At 37.8% G+C, this 18,147-nt stretch overlaps 1 protein-coding gene across 1 annotated transcript in view; it reads right to left on the bottom strand.

The window, feature by feature from the left end:
- Nucleotides 1-3,618: 3,618 nt before the first annotated feature.
- Nucleotides 3,619-18,147, bottom strand: part of LOC140239661 (uncharacterized) — a 35,722-nt gene continuing 21,193 nt past the window's right edge. The window contains exons 11-15 of the mRNA XM_072319491.1: nt 11,507-11,580; nt 9,953-10,571; nt 8,616-9,904; nt 5,396-5,511; nt 3,619-4,272 (exon numbers count right to left, since the gene is read on the bottom strand). Of these exons, the coding sequence (XP_072175592.1) occupies nt 3,717-4,272; nt 5,396-5,511; nt 8,616-9,904; nt 9,953-10,571; nt 11,507-11,580 (2,654 nt within the window). The 3' untranslated portion in view covers nt 3,619-3,716. The remainder of the gene's footprint in view (nt 4,273-5,395; nt 5,512-8,615; nt 9,905-9,952; nt 10,572-11,506; nt 11,581-18,147) is intronic.

The raw sequence follows: 18,147 nt of genomic DNA, 5'->3' as shown, positions 1-18,147 counted from the left end.
GACAGAATGCATAAATACAGGTACCAAAGAAATGAGTGCAAATAGAAGATTGAATGTAGCACTACTCCTCTCCCACCTTTGATATGGAGAACGATAACAAAGTCTTTCCAGATTCCTCTTGGACAAGTCAAGATAACATTTTGCTACACCAAATGGAATGCATCTGCTCTGTCTTGCATGCTGGTTTTCTATTACTGTGGTGACAAATATATGCAGTCAAGATGTACAGAGATGTAAATCTTGAATCGTGAGAGATTGCTGAATTTTTTGCAGATTCCTCTACCATCGCACAAGCACCTGACTATCGTTTGCCAGAAAAATTGTCATTATTTTATCATTCCTTCCTCCAACCACGACTAACACATTGACACATTGCTTGACTACATTAGAGAAGATTGTGAACATTTGTAAACACTGAGACATGATTCAGCTGATATATACACAATTCACACACCAATGTTTGGTAATCATTTAGCATGAATTAAATTGTCATCATTTCATATGCTACAGGTCATTTATATAATATTTACACATCATATGCAACTTGGTACAGTACAGAGTTTAGTGTCAAGTAATTCAAACTTTTAAGTGCACACTTATACATATACAATGAATTAATGAGTGCAGTTTGCCTAATAGCAACACTACACACATATTAAAAACTATGTAAATCTAAATTGCAATATATCCAATAATCAGCCAGTAAAACATAATGCCAAATTAAATTTTGAATAATGCAAAATACACTGTACATCTTAACATCTTTATTTGTGCTTGGATTTTAAAACATGCATGACGTTGTAGCTTAAAATAAACTGTTAAGTATGAGTGATTGTACAGGTTGTATAGTGACAAGTAGCATTGGCCATCGATCATTGCAAATTACACTGGGAATACTTTGAGCCAGCACATCTAAAAGTATCCAGTTGAAAAGCAGAAAACCAAAACTGTGTCAACTTATACAGCATGAACACCTTTTGCACTCATGCAGTGTGTAGTTTAAGACCATTATCATATGACTGTAAGATCAAAATATACAGTTGTTACTGAATTCCGCTGGCTTTGAGTACATCTATATTCATTGCTCTACCATCGACATGATACATGTAGATCAATGATACACGATCAATTGAATTGATAACAGAAATTTAACAAGCAATGAATGAAATATTCAACCATTCTCACTTAAGTCATCATCAATTCCAATGCTGCCAGAATGAAATATCACGCAAGTATTCTTTTCTCGATTCCAGGAGCGATTGATTGAAAGAAAAGAAATATTCTCAAGATTTTATACAACAAAGTTCTCAACCACTTTACATAATCAAGGTGTACACAATGAATACGTCCATAATATTTATCTTTTACTAACTACAACTGTACAATCACACACAAGGTTTTATTTGACATGATGCAATGAAGGACAAATACGGAAATTTTAAAATCCTCCTGCGATCAGAAAAGGATTAAATCTTGATGTTACGAATGTCTCATTACTAGCATGCATCAAGGCAATGTGGTATAGCTCAAATACACACTGGGAATAACAACATACGTGTAACATAAATTCATCTAGTAGTTCAGTAATGCAATGAAGTGCTATCTCTAAAAATACACCCATCAAAATCACTTATTCATAAGCTTCCTACAATACATATGTACAGACTGCCACATCAATAATCTGTAGAGATTTGTGACATTTTTCAAGGACTCTCTATGGACAAATGATATTTTTGCAATAGCAAAGTCTTATGAATACCGTAATATAACATCTATACATTTTTTTTTCTTTCAAGCTGCTTCTAAAAAAGAAGATACAGCAACAGATATACAAAAAGATAGCGTGAACGAGAGAGAGAAATAATCATAGTAATTGCACAAATTGCACAGAATGCATTATTACAAGATTCTACAAATAACTGATATATACAAATGTATGTGAGAAGAGGGAAACAAAATGAAACCCATGTAACCAAAGCAGAAATAAACAGAACTTTGGGGGATGGTTGAAACATGATGGCATAAGGTCAACAAGCTACTATAAAAAGCCACATGTACAAGTGTGCATATTGGTCCCTGTCTATCTTGTAGCTTGAAGGCAGACTTATTGTGTATCTTGTCATTGCAAGGAAGACTCATCTTGCCATTCCAAGGCTGACATGATACAATGTACCCTGCCACTTAAAGGCTGCCTTGATTTTGCCACTTTTAATGTGATAAACTTGCACATGCTCTGAACTTTGGCATGAACAGGTATCGATGAAGCATAGTATCGTAACTCCCTTATTTACACTGCACTAAGGCCCTTTTGTTTCTAAACTACTATGCATCATATCTATCCCATACATAATGGTAGTAAAATTATTGCAAAGATTTCTGATAGGCCTGAATAAGAGAGCTATGCAGCTACTTGCTTACAGCTGGTAGAATGCCCTCAGTTGCTAATTTCTGCACACTAGAAACTCCCTTCTGCCTTTGAACTGCAATGAGGTTACATAGCCTAATGCAAATATTCCATCTTTTTTAATACAGAAGAGTACTTGACAGCGTATGAAGGATGCATAAAATATCACACAGCTCTTTCAGTAAAAGAAGCAATCCTCACAGGCTAATCTTTTTTTTCCTAGGAGGTACAGGATATTTACACAATTTAAAATGCATCTCCTATGTAAAACTGACAAATAAAAAGTATTATTTCTGTGAAATTTTACTTAACAAAATGATTAACATCTGTGCTACATCTGTCCAAACATAAATGATCTGCCCTGAAAAGAAAATGCTCTATGGAAAAGAACTGGGCGATAAAAAGCATCCAATATACCTTGTGATTCCACGGGGACGGATTAAGTTACAATGTAACAAACAACCCTGAAAGTACTGCATGTTTATTTAAACTAACTTGCATCATTCACACTTGAGAAAGAATTAAGGCACTGTGATAGTTAGAGGTGATCACATCTATCAACAACAACAACAGTAAACATATATCTGTCTTATTTAAGTGCAGTTAAACATCCTAATTTGATCACTCTCCAATTTATGAAATTATTACAAACAATTATTTCTTTTTAAGTGAGAGCAAACTAACAAACACTTGGGGGGGGGTCTGAACTATGAAATCTGAAAAACAAATACTTAATTTGCAGGTCACACACAATGGCAGTCATCAATCATATAGCTCAGCACTCAGCAATAAAATAATGAAATACTTGATATAAAACTACAACTTGTAGCATAACTATAAATTAATACACATTTTGTACATCTATGCAGGCCTGAAAATCATTTTGATGAGTCATTTAGCTAGCATTTTCAATACATGACTTGTGACAAGCAGCTAGAGACAGAATGTGGGAGAAGCGTTCATAAAATATTTCACAGCTGCATACTTTTTTGTTTCATTTACAGTGTCACACTTTGAGCCAAAACTGTTAGACTTTAACAAAATAAGACAGACAGCATCATGCCTGCATCTTTCCTTCCCCCCTCGAGATATCACATCAAAAATCCTTTCCTGCCTGTGTAGTCATACTTTTAAAAGGAATGAGGAATACATGATTGTCTGAACTGTAAATGTGAGGATATTTCAACTGATTATAAAAGGAAGAAAAGGAACAAAATTTCAGCTTCTACAAAGCACTTATAGAAGAATATTGATATAGGAAGGTATGCGATGATGACAATTCTTGGTGAAGTTTTTCCTTTTTAAGTTCTTCCTACCACAAGAACTCTCCAGTCTTCAGAATCTCCTCTACCTCATCAGCAACCTCCTGGGTGACATGGTTATCTCGCATGAAATTAATGGTGGTCAGGATGCTGTTGTCTTTGACTAGCTGGAGGATGGCCCGGGCGCTCTCGTCCGTGATGTCATTCCCCTCCAGGTTCAGCTCCTGCAGCGCAGGATGGTCCCGCACCGCCTCGATGATCTCCCGGCAGCCGCTGTCACCGAGGGCGGCGTACTCGATGCTCAGTGTCCGCAGCGACGTGTTGCAGCGGATGCCCGCCGCCAGGGCCTTGCAGCCGATGCGCCCGATGGAGTTGTCGCTCAGGTTGATGTTGGTGATGTTGGTGGGCTGCTTGAGGAGTTCGCTGACCTCCACTGCGCCCTTGTTGGTCATCTTGGTGTCGCCGAGGTCGAGGTGTGTGAGTTTTAGGCCCGTCTTGGGCGGGTCCTCATCCTGGTCGGTCTGTTCTGGTATTTGGTGGTGGAGGGTGATGAGGGATTGGATGATGCTGGCCACGCCCTTATCCTGGATGGGATTACCTCGAATTCTGTAGATAGGAAGATTCCACAAATATCAGTCAGTGAGAGGCAGCTAGTGCTACACATCAAGCAAACAATAGAGACTATCTACAGCAATCCAAATAAAACAGAAACTCAATGCCACTTTCCCCCTATAATTCTTATTCCATTATTTAAACAAGATACTACCAGTGACACCGTTCTAATGGGGGGGGGGGAATCAAACAACCCACAAGTTTCTCGGAGAATTATGAAAAGCTCAAGGTGGAGACAGTCTCAACTTACTCCATCTGTGCCAAAATCCTGTAATAGCTCTTGCACAGCACACACATCAGTCTCGTGCAGAAAGAAGACACCCTGACATTACTTTGAATTCATACCTCTCTATGTCACTTGGTATTTCATTTATTCTAGTCTCAATGCAGGTACATAGATGTTTTAGTCCATAGCTTGAACTATAGTACCAACGACACCTGCTGCAATAACATTACAATACTAAATTTACACTGCAATATATCAGACATGTGCAAACATATCTTGTACAAGACTTTTTAGTATCCTCAATACTGGCACGTAAATATGGAATCACAATATGCACAATATGATCATGCACTTTGCGAGGCTTATTAGTATTGTGAATATTTAGTTTTTGATGAACACAAACACAATATTCCACCAAGAAACACTGTCCACTGGTGTTGTGATGAAACAATGATAAACCAATATCGCAAGCACAGTGGAAATATGCCACTGTCAGAAAATGCTGGTCCGCTAAGATCAACAATAAAAGTATCAATTGCTCTTGATTCCTTTAATTTGAGTGGGAGACAAAGAAACAGCCCATTGTTTGTGTTTTTTGATAGACAAGGAAAAAAGTTTCTGTCATAACTTAAGTAATGATATGTCATGTACGAATTTGCCTTTATCAAATTTTCACTGACTCCTAGTCAGTGTTCTACTCAAGTCTATTTTCTCAATCTTCTTTTGGAGACTGAATGCTAATGGTATCTGCAATTCCATTTCCATGCTAAGTACAATTTGTATCTGTACTACTTGGCTAAACAGCACAACAATAATTCTAGGAAGAGGTTATATCTGCATGTGTTAGTTTGGTACCCCGGGATATAGAGGGGTGTTAGAGGGCGCACTTACAGAAAGTACTCCACAGACTTGTACTTGGGATCGTCAAGCAGTGCTTTGGCAATCTGCTGAGCTTGTGCTGGTCCCAGACTCTTTTCACTCATGTTCAGGGCAAGTCTGCTGTAGGACTACAGAGGGCAGTGTTGAAAAAAAAGATTATTTGTTGTGGTTTAATTCTGAAAATCATGCTTTATTTTCCTAAAAGATGAAGCCCCAGTGTCATTTATTTATCACCTGATGAACTTCAGGGAAACTTTATAAAGTATAAAAATTGTAAATGTTTGTCAAAAATCCGGTACTTTGCCAATTTACCTTTATTTCAATTCAGATATTCATACAAGCCCAATCTTCTGATATCACAATGTTACTTTACAGTTTTTAGAGTAAACTGTGATGACCAACATAATATGCAGCTAAATTTTGAGTGGCTTCATTACAAGTGCACATAATGATGACATTGACTCTAGGAAAGGCTCAACAAGTTTCACTTGATTACAATGAGATGAATGATATCAATTCCTCATATGGAATGAATGAAAGTCTGTCAACATACAAAGAAAAATATCACTTGAAAACAAACTGGTATTAGTGTGAGAGATGAATGAATGGGGTACAATGAATAAACTCATTCCCTTTCAAAAAAAAAAATGAGACATCAATGAAACTTTCAAAAAGCCACATATTCCACCATAACATAACAATGCAAGTGAGTCATACATTTGTGTTGGTGAAATGCATTTTAAAGTACAATAATGACAACTTATTTGGTTTCAGGTTCTGTACTTCAAAGTTCTTCATTGTTAAGTTTATATTTCGACTTTGGCACCATGTTTTTGGTCTTAAACATTCCTTGACCTTTTAGTATTGCCAAGCAAACTGCAGAGGATCAGAGGGCTGAACAGCATTGTCAAAATTTGATCATGACTATTATACGCACTCTCACATAAAAAAAGTAATTAATTAATAACTGTATCTTTTTAATACAGATTAAGCTGAAGATGTTTGCAAGGCAACAGCATCAAATGCATTTCAAAATTTGTATTCTATCTGCAATCAGCAACCACAATCTTGATAAAACCACAGCAAAACTTCATCACTGCTCAGTTTTGTAGATTAATGAAGAATCATGCACGTGAACCTATAGAGTACCAAAGTGATGACATAACATCTTTAGTTATAGCTTGGGTTGGAAGTTGCAAGTGCGTGCATTAACACCCAGGCTGGGTGCAGTTGTTTAGAACCAGTTTCCATGGCGATGAATCACTTATGACATCACACTTTGGTACTCTATCGCATGCATTAGTCATAGGTGTGGACAAAGTGGAAGAAAAGTCATGTGACAGATCACCTGATTCTCGGCAGGTTCAGACACACTGGTGTTAGTTTGTGAAGAAGGATGGAAATTGGCCTTCTCCAATTCACTCTGCTACGTGGTGGAATCATCGGAAGAAAGAGAGACAGAGCTGGTTAAGAGGGGTGCGTGCAGGTTATGACACAGGGACAGAAATCACGAAATGACAAACTTGTGTGAACAGATTGTTCAGATATTTGTACACAAAACTCTTGAATGAGGTTGTGCTCGACAAAGCACTGCCAAGCCTTAAAATCATTGGGCTTGAGTCTTTAATTAGGCATCAAATAGAAGATTCTTGACCAGCAATTATGTGGTTTCTCTTTATTGTTGTTTTGCTTTGATTTGTTTTGTTTTGTTTTGTTTTGTTTTGCTTTGTTTTGTTTTGTTTTGCTTTGTTTTGTTTTCTTTTGCTTTGCTTTGTTTTGGGTTTTTTTATATGGGATAGACTGTGATTATCATATTTCATAAATTTTAATCCCCTCCTCCAAGAATTTTGGTCAGAATATTCCAAATGGCTCGGGTTTAAGGTCATAAATTATGGAAGGAAAGTCATCGGCGCATTTTGGGATGACTGAACAGGCTGGGTTGCAAATGTGGCAGCAAGTCTGCTTCAGGCTCTTGCAGGGATCCAGTAAGAGAGAGTGAGAGTGGTGTTAAGCATGAAAAAAATGCAAAGGCTGTACAAGGCTTGGAGATAGCCAGCAGAATGGTGGCTCAAATGCATCGAGAAAGCAGCTTGTCGCTTGAGGCAAGTGGGTCAGTTTACTCTAATTACTACCCTCTTCAGAGCCAAAATCTGGGAGATTTTTCCTTGTTTGATAAGGTTCAAAGTTTCTTGGATTGAATCAGCAACTATTCATCATGGAATTGCTTCGATAGAAAAGACTTGCTTGAACCAAGGGAGAGGTTGATATATGGAAGTATTGATTGTTCAGAAGTACACAAGATGAATGTTAGTAAGGCGAAGTGTCCACAGCACATTATCTTTCAACAGGAAATGTTAATGCCCATGATAAATAAAAAATCTTGTTAAATATTCATCTCCTATCAATCATCTAGTTCTATCTTGAGAAAAAAAAAAGAATAACATTTCCATCTCCTTCAATCACACACATAATATGAGGCAGACATTTTTTTCTGTTTTGTTTTGTTTTGTTTTGTTTTGTTTTGTTTTGTTTTGTTTTTGAAGGCATCGCTATTTCGAAGTTCATTTGCCAGGAGTAACCCTTCACCACACAAGCCTGATTTTGCAGCCAGAAAACAATTTTCTGATTTTGGCATGTCCAAATACTCTGAGTTTATCACTTAAGTGATGATCCTTCTTCCACTTTATATATATGTATATATATATATATATATATATATATATATATATATATATATATATATATATATATATATATATATATACAGTGGGTTTTTTTTCTTCTTTTTTTGTGGAAATTACAGTAGATGCAAAGGAAAAGTGCTCATTAAGTATAACAAGTTTCAAGACCATTACCTTTGAAGTCACAGTGCCCATAGTGAAGTGTGCAGAAGACATAATATTTGTATACTTAGGTAATTGGTGACACGAAATGCACCATAACAGCATAAACTGTCTCCATTCGGGCATTATCTAGGTTAAACTGGAAATAGTTCAAACAAGTGATACACACTTTTTGATTTTCAGACAAATATCAAGTTGAACATTTTTTTTTTAAAATATTGCCTCATTTTGGATTTTTTTCAGCTTTTCTATTTAAAACAATTTTATTAGAGAAGAGTGGTGACAAGTTATGCATACGAACAGATGAAAAGTGGTATTAGTGGTGCTACGCAGTGTGGTTTCCACTCTATTTTAAGATACAACCAAGGCTGTCAAGACATAGAACTTACTGAATCTGTTGCATGCTCACGAATAAATCCGGACAATTTGATTTTCTGCGCCTCTTCGTCCTCAGAGTCTGAACTCGATGAAGATGAACTGGAGCTTGAGTCTGACTGCTTGCCTTTGTCGTTTTTCTCTTCTGTCCCCTCATCTTTTGGTACTTCCGCTTTGGATTCCTCCTTGTCTTCCTCCTTCTCCTTCTCCTTCTCCTTCTCCTCAGCTTTCTCCTGTTCATTCTCATTTTTCTCCTGTTCTCCATCTCCTCCGGGACTGACGTTGAGCTCGTTGCTTGGCTCCTCATCCTTTGGAGTGCTCTCTTGCTGCTGTTCACTGAGACTCTCCTCTGGTTGCTCTTCTTTACCCTCATCCTGTTTGTCCTCTTCATCCTGCTTCTCTTCTACATCCCCAGCTGTCTCCGTGGCAATACCATCTGCATCATCCCTTGAGGTCTCTTCCACTTTGGCCTCCTCAGAAGGTTCCTCCTGCTGGCCATTGTCAGGAGCAGCCAGCTCTGACGATTCTTTGGTTGCCTGAGCCTCCTCTGAGTCTGACTTGACTTGTGCCACATCGTCATCCTGGACCGACTGAGGGGGTTCTTCCTGAGCATCTTGGCTTCCTGGAGACTCCTCTGGCTCTTGTTTGGGTGTTTCATCGGGCTCCTGTTTGGGAGTGTCATCTTCATCCTGCTTATCATCTTCAGCCACATCTTGAGATGCTGTTTGAGGTGGTCCATCCACATCAGCATCTCCGCCTGCATCATTATCAGGTGCTGTCTCGGTATCCTCTGTGTTTGCAGTCTGTTGATCCATGTCGACCTCCTTGACACTCTGTTCATCACCTTCCTCATTGTTACCTTGGTCCTTGCTTATCCTGTCAGCATCTTCCTCCTCATCCTTGTCCACTCTGGGACTTTCATCCTTCTCCTCCTTCTGATCCTCTGTGTTTTCCTCATGGTCACTGCTCACTTTGGCCCCAGCTCCATCAGCATCATCCTCATCCTCCTCCTGTATAGGAGGCTCTGAACTCTGCTGAGGAGTGTCCTCCACCAAAACTTGCTCCTCTGCGACAGAGGCACCATCTTCATCTGCACTGACTAGCACTGCCTCCTTTACAAGAACTGCCTCCTGGGCTGGTGGTTCTATCTCTGTTTCTATGGTAACCTCTTCAGAGAGACTCCTCTCCAGTTGTGTGGCTTCCTCCTCTTCCTTCTTCTCTTCTTCCACAGGTTCATCTTCTGGCTGCCTTTCCTTTTCATTTTCTTCCTGATCTGATTTCTCCCCTGTGATCTCTTCATCTGCTTCCTTGACCTGTTCTTCTTCCTTCTTGTAAGCAGAATGTTTCTCACTTGTGTCTTCTGTCTTCTCATCTCTCTTGTCATCCTCATCCTCATCTGCCGAGCTGGAGATCTTGAAGTCCGCTTCAGAGGCAGTAGGTTTTCGGTCACCACTGAAGCTCTCTTTATCACCTTCATCATCGGAAGACAAGAGTCTGTTGTCTCCCTCTGTGTCGCTGAGGACACTTTGCTCCTCCTCTCTGTCATCTTCCTTCTTGTCTTCCATCTCTTCACCAATCTCCTGGGCATCATCTTTCTCTTCTGGAATCTCTTCCTCCATCTGAGCTTCTTCTCGGACAATCTCTTCATCTTCTTCCCCATCCTTTTCCTCCTTGATTTCATCGCTATCTCCCTTCTGATTCTCCTCTTCAATCTCCTTCTCTTCCTTCTCGTCCCTTGCTTGTTCATCATCGTCTTTTTCAAACTCATCCTCAACTTCATAATCTTCTGCTGTTTCCCTCTTTAACTCCTTTTCCTCTAGCACTTCATCAAGAATTTCTTCCTCCGGCTCCTTGTCATCCTTGTTGGATTCAGCTTCGAAGTCAGACTCAGCATAGTCATCCTCTGCTGCTTTCTCCTCTGTGGCCTGGGAGACTTTCTCATTCTCCGCCTCTGAGAAGAAGTTGTCTGACTCTGGTTCTGAAGTGAGATAACAGCAGAGAAGCCAGTGGATAATTCATCTCAAACCCTTTTTTCTTTGAAAATAAGAGAGAAATATTGCGGCTAATATTCAACAGCAACAAACGGGATGTTGTCAATGACAAAGTAGCTCGGATGCAGTTTTTGACTTGACCCACCATCAGAATTGAACAAAAATGGCTGTAAAGGCAGAAATAGTGGCAATCAATAGTGGGAACTTCCAACTTTCATTTTGAAGGGTGTTAGGGCATCATGGTTCAAGATAAAAGGGAAATGACAAATGTCAAAGTCACTTTATGTACATAAATCACTGCCATAAAACTGTTAAGTGGTGGTAGCCCTCCTGAACTGCAGTTCTTAGTCAACACAAAACTATACACCTAGTATTTGCTATTGATTCTACATTATCTTTGATTCACTGGTCAGATCAGTCACTCACTTACATGTACCTTCCCTCAAAAAACAGGCATAGAAAGAATTTGTCAAGTTATAGAGGTACATAATAACAAGAATAATAATAGTCTGTTCTTAGAAACGCATAATACCATAAGTAGTCTCTATGCGTGTACAAAATAATGAAACAAAATCTATCACATATTTCTCTATTCAAACATGTAATCAACAATTGTCAAAAAGGTGAGTTTTTCAAACAGATTTGAATTTATCGAAATCTGCAATCTGTAAGCATATATACTCCCTAATCTCTGGAGCATGACCCAGACATATAGAATGGACTTAGTCAGTCCTTTTTCTGAGCGAAATTTATCTTTTCATACTTGTTTGACCCTTTGTGAACTTTTGAGTACTAATTGGCACAGAAATCCCCAAACACCTTTGTATACACTGTGCATTGAAAGTCCCTGGAACAGAAAGGCTTTATACTGTGAGGTTCTTAGAGAGGAAGCGATAGGTACCTGTTTGAACGGCAGAAGAAGGTCGGCTGTCCACTTCCTTTTCTTCTTTCTTGTCCTCATCTTCTTCAAAATCATCTTCGTATCCACCTGCACCAGAGAATGGAAAAGATTGTTCAACAATGCTAATGCAAAGGAAGTTTCGGTATAACCCATATATGTGTCGATGCATCACAAAACCAACAAAAAGTTGCACACCCTCATTTTACATGAGGACTGAAAAGAGGTGATATATTTGAACCTGGTCTGTCTTCAGCTTTTTAATATTTTCTGGAAGAGAATTCTCCTTCCATGTAACTCCAAAGTTTGGGTTTATAAAACAAATGGGAAATTGTATTTTGAACAGTTTTGATAGAATGCTATTTGATAGAATGGTGTGGTTAGGTACATGTCTCAGAGACCCCTTTTCACTTCATTAAAAACCCTTTACACACTGTTCACTTTCAACTCTGATAACTTTTGAAAGGATGGTGCTGCTGTATTTAAAGTTGGTATCAGTAAGGAACAAAATGTGCCTAATGAGTGTGGGCAATTTCAGTGTAATCTGATAATCCTTTCACTGTGGTTTTTAGAGACTTTCACATCCTGGTTTTTTTTTTTGTCCCATTCACTGAACAGCTCGCAACTTGGTTAGATTAAGCACATGACTAGACCCCAAGCGGGTGACGGTATTTGACTGCTAGTAGTTGTAGGAATTAACATCTTAAATAATTAATTTGATGATCATGCATCTATAGCTAGTAGTGTGATTGTCAGCCACCTCTACTGGTAAAAAAAAAAAAAAAAAAGAAAGAGTGGTTGTTTTCCTTTGTGGACTGAAGATCTTGTATGACTGAACTGCAATCACAGAGGAATTGAGTTGTAGCAGCATAATGAGTCATGCTTTCATTTTCTCACTTTTAATACCAAGTATTGTTTTCGTCCACGCACTGACCATATCCGCTCATGGTCACACTACAACGTAATACGAGCACAATTTTACGACCGCTCTGGTCCACTGCATCGCAAGCACTCATATTATCATCTATCTGAAATTCCTCGTGAACAACGTAACTTCCACTCCAGTTACTCCTCCGGTCACTACGGCAACGCGAGATGGACATACTTTCCAACCAATCTCCTTCTTCTTCCACTTCACGTCTCAAAGAATTTTCGCATACCTGTTACAAATATTCATTCACAAAATTCAACAATACACGCTCACTACACTCCTTGACCAGCTTTCTACGTAAAAGCACAGAAACGTCAAGTTGTAAATTCGCCCAACCTCATCATCTAAATCCAAACATCCGACTCGCGAACTTCTCTCTCTCCCTCTCTCTCAATCTATCTCTCTCTCTTTCCATCTCTAATTTTGCCATCTTGTGGAGCATTCAACATTGTGCCATTTCACTTTATTTACCGAAATCATATTTTGTTTCGCGTTATGTTCTCTTGTGTATTTGCTAAACGGGAGAAGTGTAATGATTGAACTTTCAATCAGAGGACCATTTCCTGCAACTTCATCAACTCCAGGCCCAGCTCCAAAGCGGGGGGTATTTTATCGTGTCTTGAAAACAGCGATTGATAGGTAGAAGGATAAACTATCTACGATTTATTAACGTCCTACTACAAAACTCCTTCAGAGTGATGTAGGCCTGCTGTGTGGTATACTGGGAGGATAGCTGGATTATTAGAATCCATAGCTGACTATATTTGATGAAAGGGAAAGAGGATTTCTTTTCAAGCTTGTAAGCAACCAGCCCAACATAAGTACTGGAATGATCAGTTAATAATTATAAGAGAAAACATATTAAAGGCAAGACGATAAGAATATATATATGAGTGAAGATTTGGAAGAAAAAATAGAAAGATAACATATTACTGAAGATAGGAGATATAATACTGAAAGATAAGAAAATGTAAGAGTGAAGATGCAATGTAAGAAGGAAAATACAATGTAAGAGAGAAAAATGACTGCTTTGTGCATGTGCTGATGCTGAGATCTGGAATACTGGGATGTATTGTCATCCACCAAAAAGGAACACCAAAGTTTCAAGTGATTTGACTATGTAGATGTATGTGTTGTGGCCACCAGGAATAATCTGTATGCTTTGTTATTATCCATTTACTTGAGTATTCTTTTTCTTTCGTTTCTAGGGGAATCTTTGTTTGTTTTAATACAGGCATAATGTATTTTGCATGATGTGATTGTCAGAGATGCAATGACAAAGATTTTATGTGTGCATGTGTGATACTAAAAAGGACAAATAGATGAAAAAAATGTTAATGCCAGAAGCTAGTGGGCTAAAACTCAACTGTTTGTGAACTTTAAGTTAAATGATAGGCCTATATATTGACAGAAATTATAAAGCATTTAATTGTGCAGATACAATTGTAGATGAATTCTTGAGAAATACATACATGTGTGTTTATGAGTTTCTTTCAAGGAAAATGTTAGTGGGCTTGAAGAAGTCCAACTAAAGTGCTTGTGTGCTAGTGGATGACTTGACTTGCCCTTTCTTGCAGTTTTTATAAGAGAGAGAGAGAGAGAGAACCAAGGGTTATGCATGGAGCACAAAAATAACAGTAATGAAGTGACATGTTTTGAAAAATGAATTTATTAAGGACGATTTCACACAGTGAGTGCAGTAGGCAAGAAGTGAAGATGATTGATTTATTCAGAGATGGCAAGAATCACAAGATATCAGTACAAACACAAAGAAACAGGATCCTGAAACATAAAGAAGCAATCACAAATATTTGTGGTACACGTATTGCTATACATGAATTAATGAGGAGTCATAACATGTGAATGATAATGAACACAAAATCACACAAACAAGTTCACATTATTCAGTCAAAAGTTTCCATCAGCAAGTGTCTATTAAAAGAGTACAGAGAGTAAAAAAGACAAAGAATTGTCATACGTGTAGAGGCTGAAATGGTTGATTGACATATTAAACAATATTATGGTAATTGTTATAAAACTATTTAATAGGAAAGCAAAGGATGAAATTAGTGGGTTGGTTCTTGCAATCTTCTAGAAAAACCTCACAGCTATTCATGACGATATGTGCATCTGTGCAATGAAGGCAGAAGATCACTCTGCAGTGCTGCTCTGCTGTTAGGTCAGATGCCTTAAAAGTAAACATCATGAACAGACATTCTCCTTGCATTGCTATACTACAGTGTACTTGTACACGTGTAGTTAATCTTCTACACTGTAGAAATTGTGCAGTTGTATGTGTCTACATAATTTTCTACACTGTAAAAATTGTACATGTGTAGTTGATTTTCTACACTGTAAAACACCACGTCTCTATTAACTCTGCCTCAAGCAGACTAATACTGATAGAATCAATGTATGATACCATAATCATGCTAAACATACATGTACTGTAGTTTCAAGGCTTAATGCTGTATACTGTCCACACTACCCAAATCTTAAATCACTACATATAAATGTACAACAGTGTGTATGTCAGTCTAAAACTAAAAGCTTGTCTCCCTCAGAATGCATTTGGACAGGTTAAAGGTAGTTACAAGAAGAAGTAAAAAGTTCACCAGAGCTGAATCAAATTATCATCTAAAGTATTAAATACTCACACACTGCTATCTAACAATCAAAAAATGGTGGGTAAAAGAATCTAAAAGCACCTGAACATACTGGTCTACATTTACAAACAGTGAAACTATCCCACATCATTCCAAATTCAGGGGCGGATCCAGGGAGGACCGCAACCGGTGCACGCCCCCCCCCCCCCCCTTTATCTTTTTTTGAAACAAAAGAAATAAAAAGAAAAAATGGGGGAGGGGTGCATGCGCCCCCCATCTAATTTTGTAAACGCGCCCCCTCTTTACGGAATTCCTGGATCCGCCCCTGCAAATTACAATTAGAGTACATTAGAGTTACCCTATCTCTCTAAAACAACAATAACCACAGACTCCCCATTCAGACTATAAAAGTGTTCATTGTACATCATACTATTGTTCAATATTGGAAGTACTGTCAGTGTCTACTTTCAACACCTACAAGTATTTTTCAAACAGGTGAAATCAATTCTTAGCTGACACCAGTGTACACCATACACATTTACATACAATTTGTACACTCCAGAATATCAAAGTGAAGAAACACTAATGAATAATCAAGATGAATGAAAAAAAAAAGGGGGGGGGGGGCAAAGAACATGCTATCAAAGGCCTGTGGATGGTAGTAACACATGACATGTTAACCATGATAGAATATTCTGCGAATGCAAGTATGTGTGTAATGTTAATACATCCTGTACTGTAAACAGAGCTGGTACACGTCAGGTGTTTTACATGTAGTAATGTCTGTTTTCATTGGACAGGAGAGTTTTGGAGTGAATTCTAACAGTGTACATCATAAAACATCTCAGAAAACTTCACTAGCACTAAACAAATTCATTACATTAAACTGGTGTCTATAAACTTCCCATAGATCCCTTCACTTGCACATGTTGTAGTGCACTTGAGCACAAGCACAAACTGCAACAATGTGTGCAATGTGAATGGTATACAACCTGTAGCTTAGTTTGCAACCATTAAAGCCTTCCACATTCAGTTTAATATATCTGCAATGCACAGAGTATGAAATAAACAAGCCCAGTACCTCCCCCACAATAAGATGATAAACATATGAATTAATAGAAAGATAATATATGCATTTTTTTCTAACAACTGTGATTGTAACTCTGACATTCCTGGTTAAAGGAGAATAACCACTTCAATATTTCCTTGCAACAATGTTTATTTTTCTTTATTGATATTACACTCATACAGTGCACATTCTGCACAAATTCAGTACACAGGTAGCAACGGTATAAATTATACATACATAGGTCATAAAAGACTACAAGTAGGTTTAATACAAACACAACCTCTTGTGTTAATATCATGGCTAGTATGTTATATAATCCTGAGGACATTTGGTGATGCAATGTAACTGAGTCAGAACTTCACTCTTTCAACAGACTTACGTTATTTTGATATATTCCTTTTTGTCAGGCAAGGACAATCAACAACATTGCCCCCCCCCCCCCAAAAAAAAAAGCAATTTGTAACTACTAAATACAATTTTTTCTATGCTGAATTTGTAACTACTTAAACAATTTTTTAGTTTCTAATTGAGGACAAGTACATGTAGTTTTCTCCACATTTGCTATGAGATTCAGGTTTCATAACTGAAAATCCATATATCCTAATAATCCATCATTGCTTTTTTATCTTTGCTGAATTGCCTACTGTAAATTTAGTTCCTTTCTGCTTTAATAGACATGCACTTTTGTTTCACTGTTACCAGTGGAAAAAGAAAAAAAAAACAACACTCTTGTAAATTACTGAAAACAAACACAAAGCACTAGATTTCTATTTAAGTACGTAAGAAGCACACGTGTCCATCCTCGTTCCATTCCCCTCCCCCCCCCAAAAAAAAAAATAATAATAATAATAAAAAAATAAAAATTAAATTACATTTTTTTTTTTTTTTAAAGCAAAACAGACACATATGTAGCATGGAATCATGCTGTTTTGTAGCTTGCATGCAACAACTACAACGTACACACAAAACTCTACGCTAATTGGCAAGGGTAGGACTTTTTTCCCTCAGCCTGATTTCTCGTGGGAAGAAATCATGCGTCATTCATGAAGCAAGCAGGAGCTCACTAATGGCCATTACTGCCCACCTTTAGGTGCAGATGTAGCCTGAAAATAATTAGATCTGCTTCAAAACACACTCAGCTAGAGAAGTTCGTTTGTTTGTTGCTTGTACGGAGGCAGACTCTCATTTCCTTTTCATGAATTTCTCTGCCACCTCTTCACACATACATCTCTTGGTCTGTCACTGTATACAAGATAAATTTCCCTACTTTGACATATCTTGTATATCTCACTTTCTTTCTATCCAACTAGTTTTAGTTACAGATATTCTATTTACATATTCATCCCTCACCTTAGTATCTACCTATCTATCTATCTCTATCTATCTATCTATCTATCTATCTAGTGATCTAGAGATCTACAAAAGTATCTATCTACCTACATTGTATGTACCTACCTACCTACAGTTGTATATCTCTCTTTCTATCTATCTATCTATCTATCTATCTATCTATCTATCAATCTATCAATCTATCAATCTATCTATCTACAATGTGTACCTACCTACTAACGATAATGTTATATCTATCTATCTACATACATGTATTGTATCTACACTACATGCATGCACCATTCTTAAAAATCTCTCTTCCTTTATTTACACCTATGTACACAAATATTTCTATACTGTATGTGCCAATGTGCCAGTCTTTTTGTTCATCAACTGATTAATACTCAAATCTTGGCTAGCGTTCGGCATCCCTGCACATACCAGAATAAATTCCCAGGAAATCTATTGTTCTCCTCACCCGTTGTACCAGGAAATCAGACCTCAAATGTAAGATTCACTGCCATAGAAAGAGATACAAAGTACCATCTCTACTGTCTTCTAATTAACTCACATTCCCGCTGCTGCTGCACACTGCAACTACTTTGGGGTAGAATAATCCCCTCTCAAGGTTCTCTACAATAATGACATCTTGCGCTGTATACTATTGCAGTTTGTGAACATTGGTGCCTGCATACATGTAAATCGTACATGTATATGCACAC

The sequence above is a fragment of the Diadema setosum genome, chromosome 16, assembly GCF_964275005.1.
Source record: "Diadema setosum chromosome 16, eeDiaSeto1, whole genome shotgun sequence".
In the NCBI taxonomy this organism is placed as follows: domain Eukaryota; kingdom Metazoa; phylum Echinodermata; class Echinoidea; order Diadematoida; family Diadematidae; genus Diadema; species Diadema setosum.
Note: the sequence above shows the minus strand (reverse complement) of the source record. Positions and strands in the feature narration are given on the sequence as shown.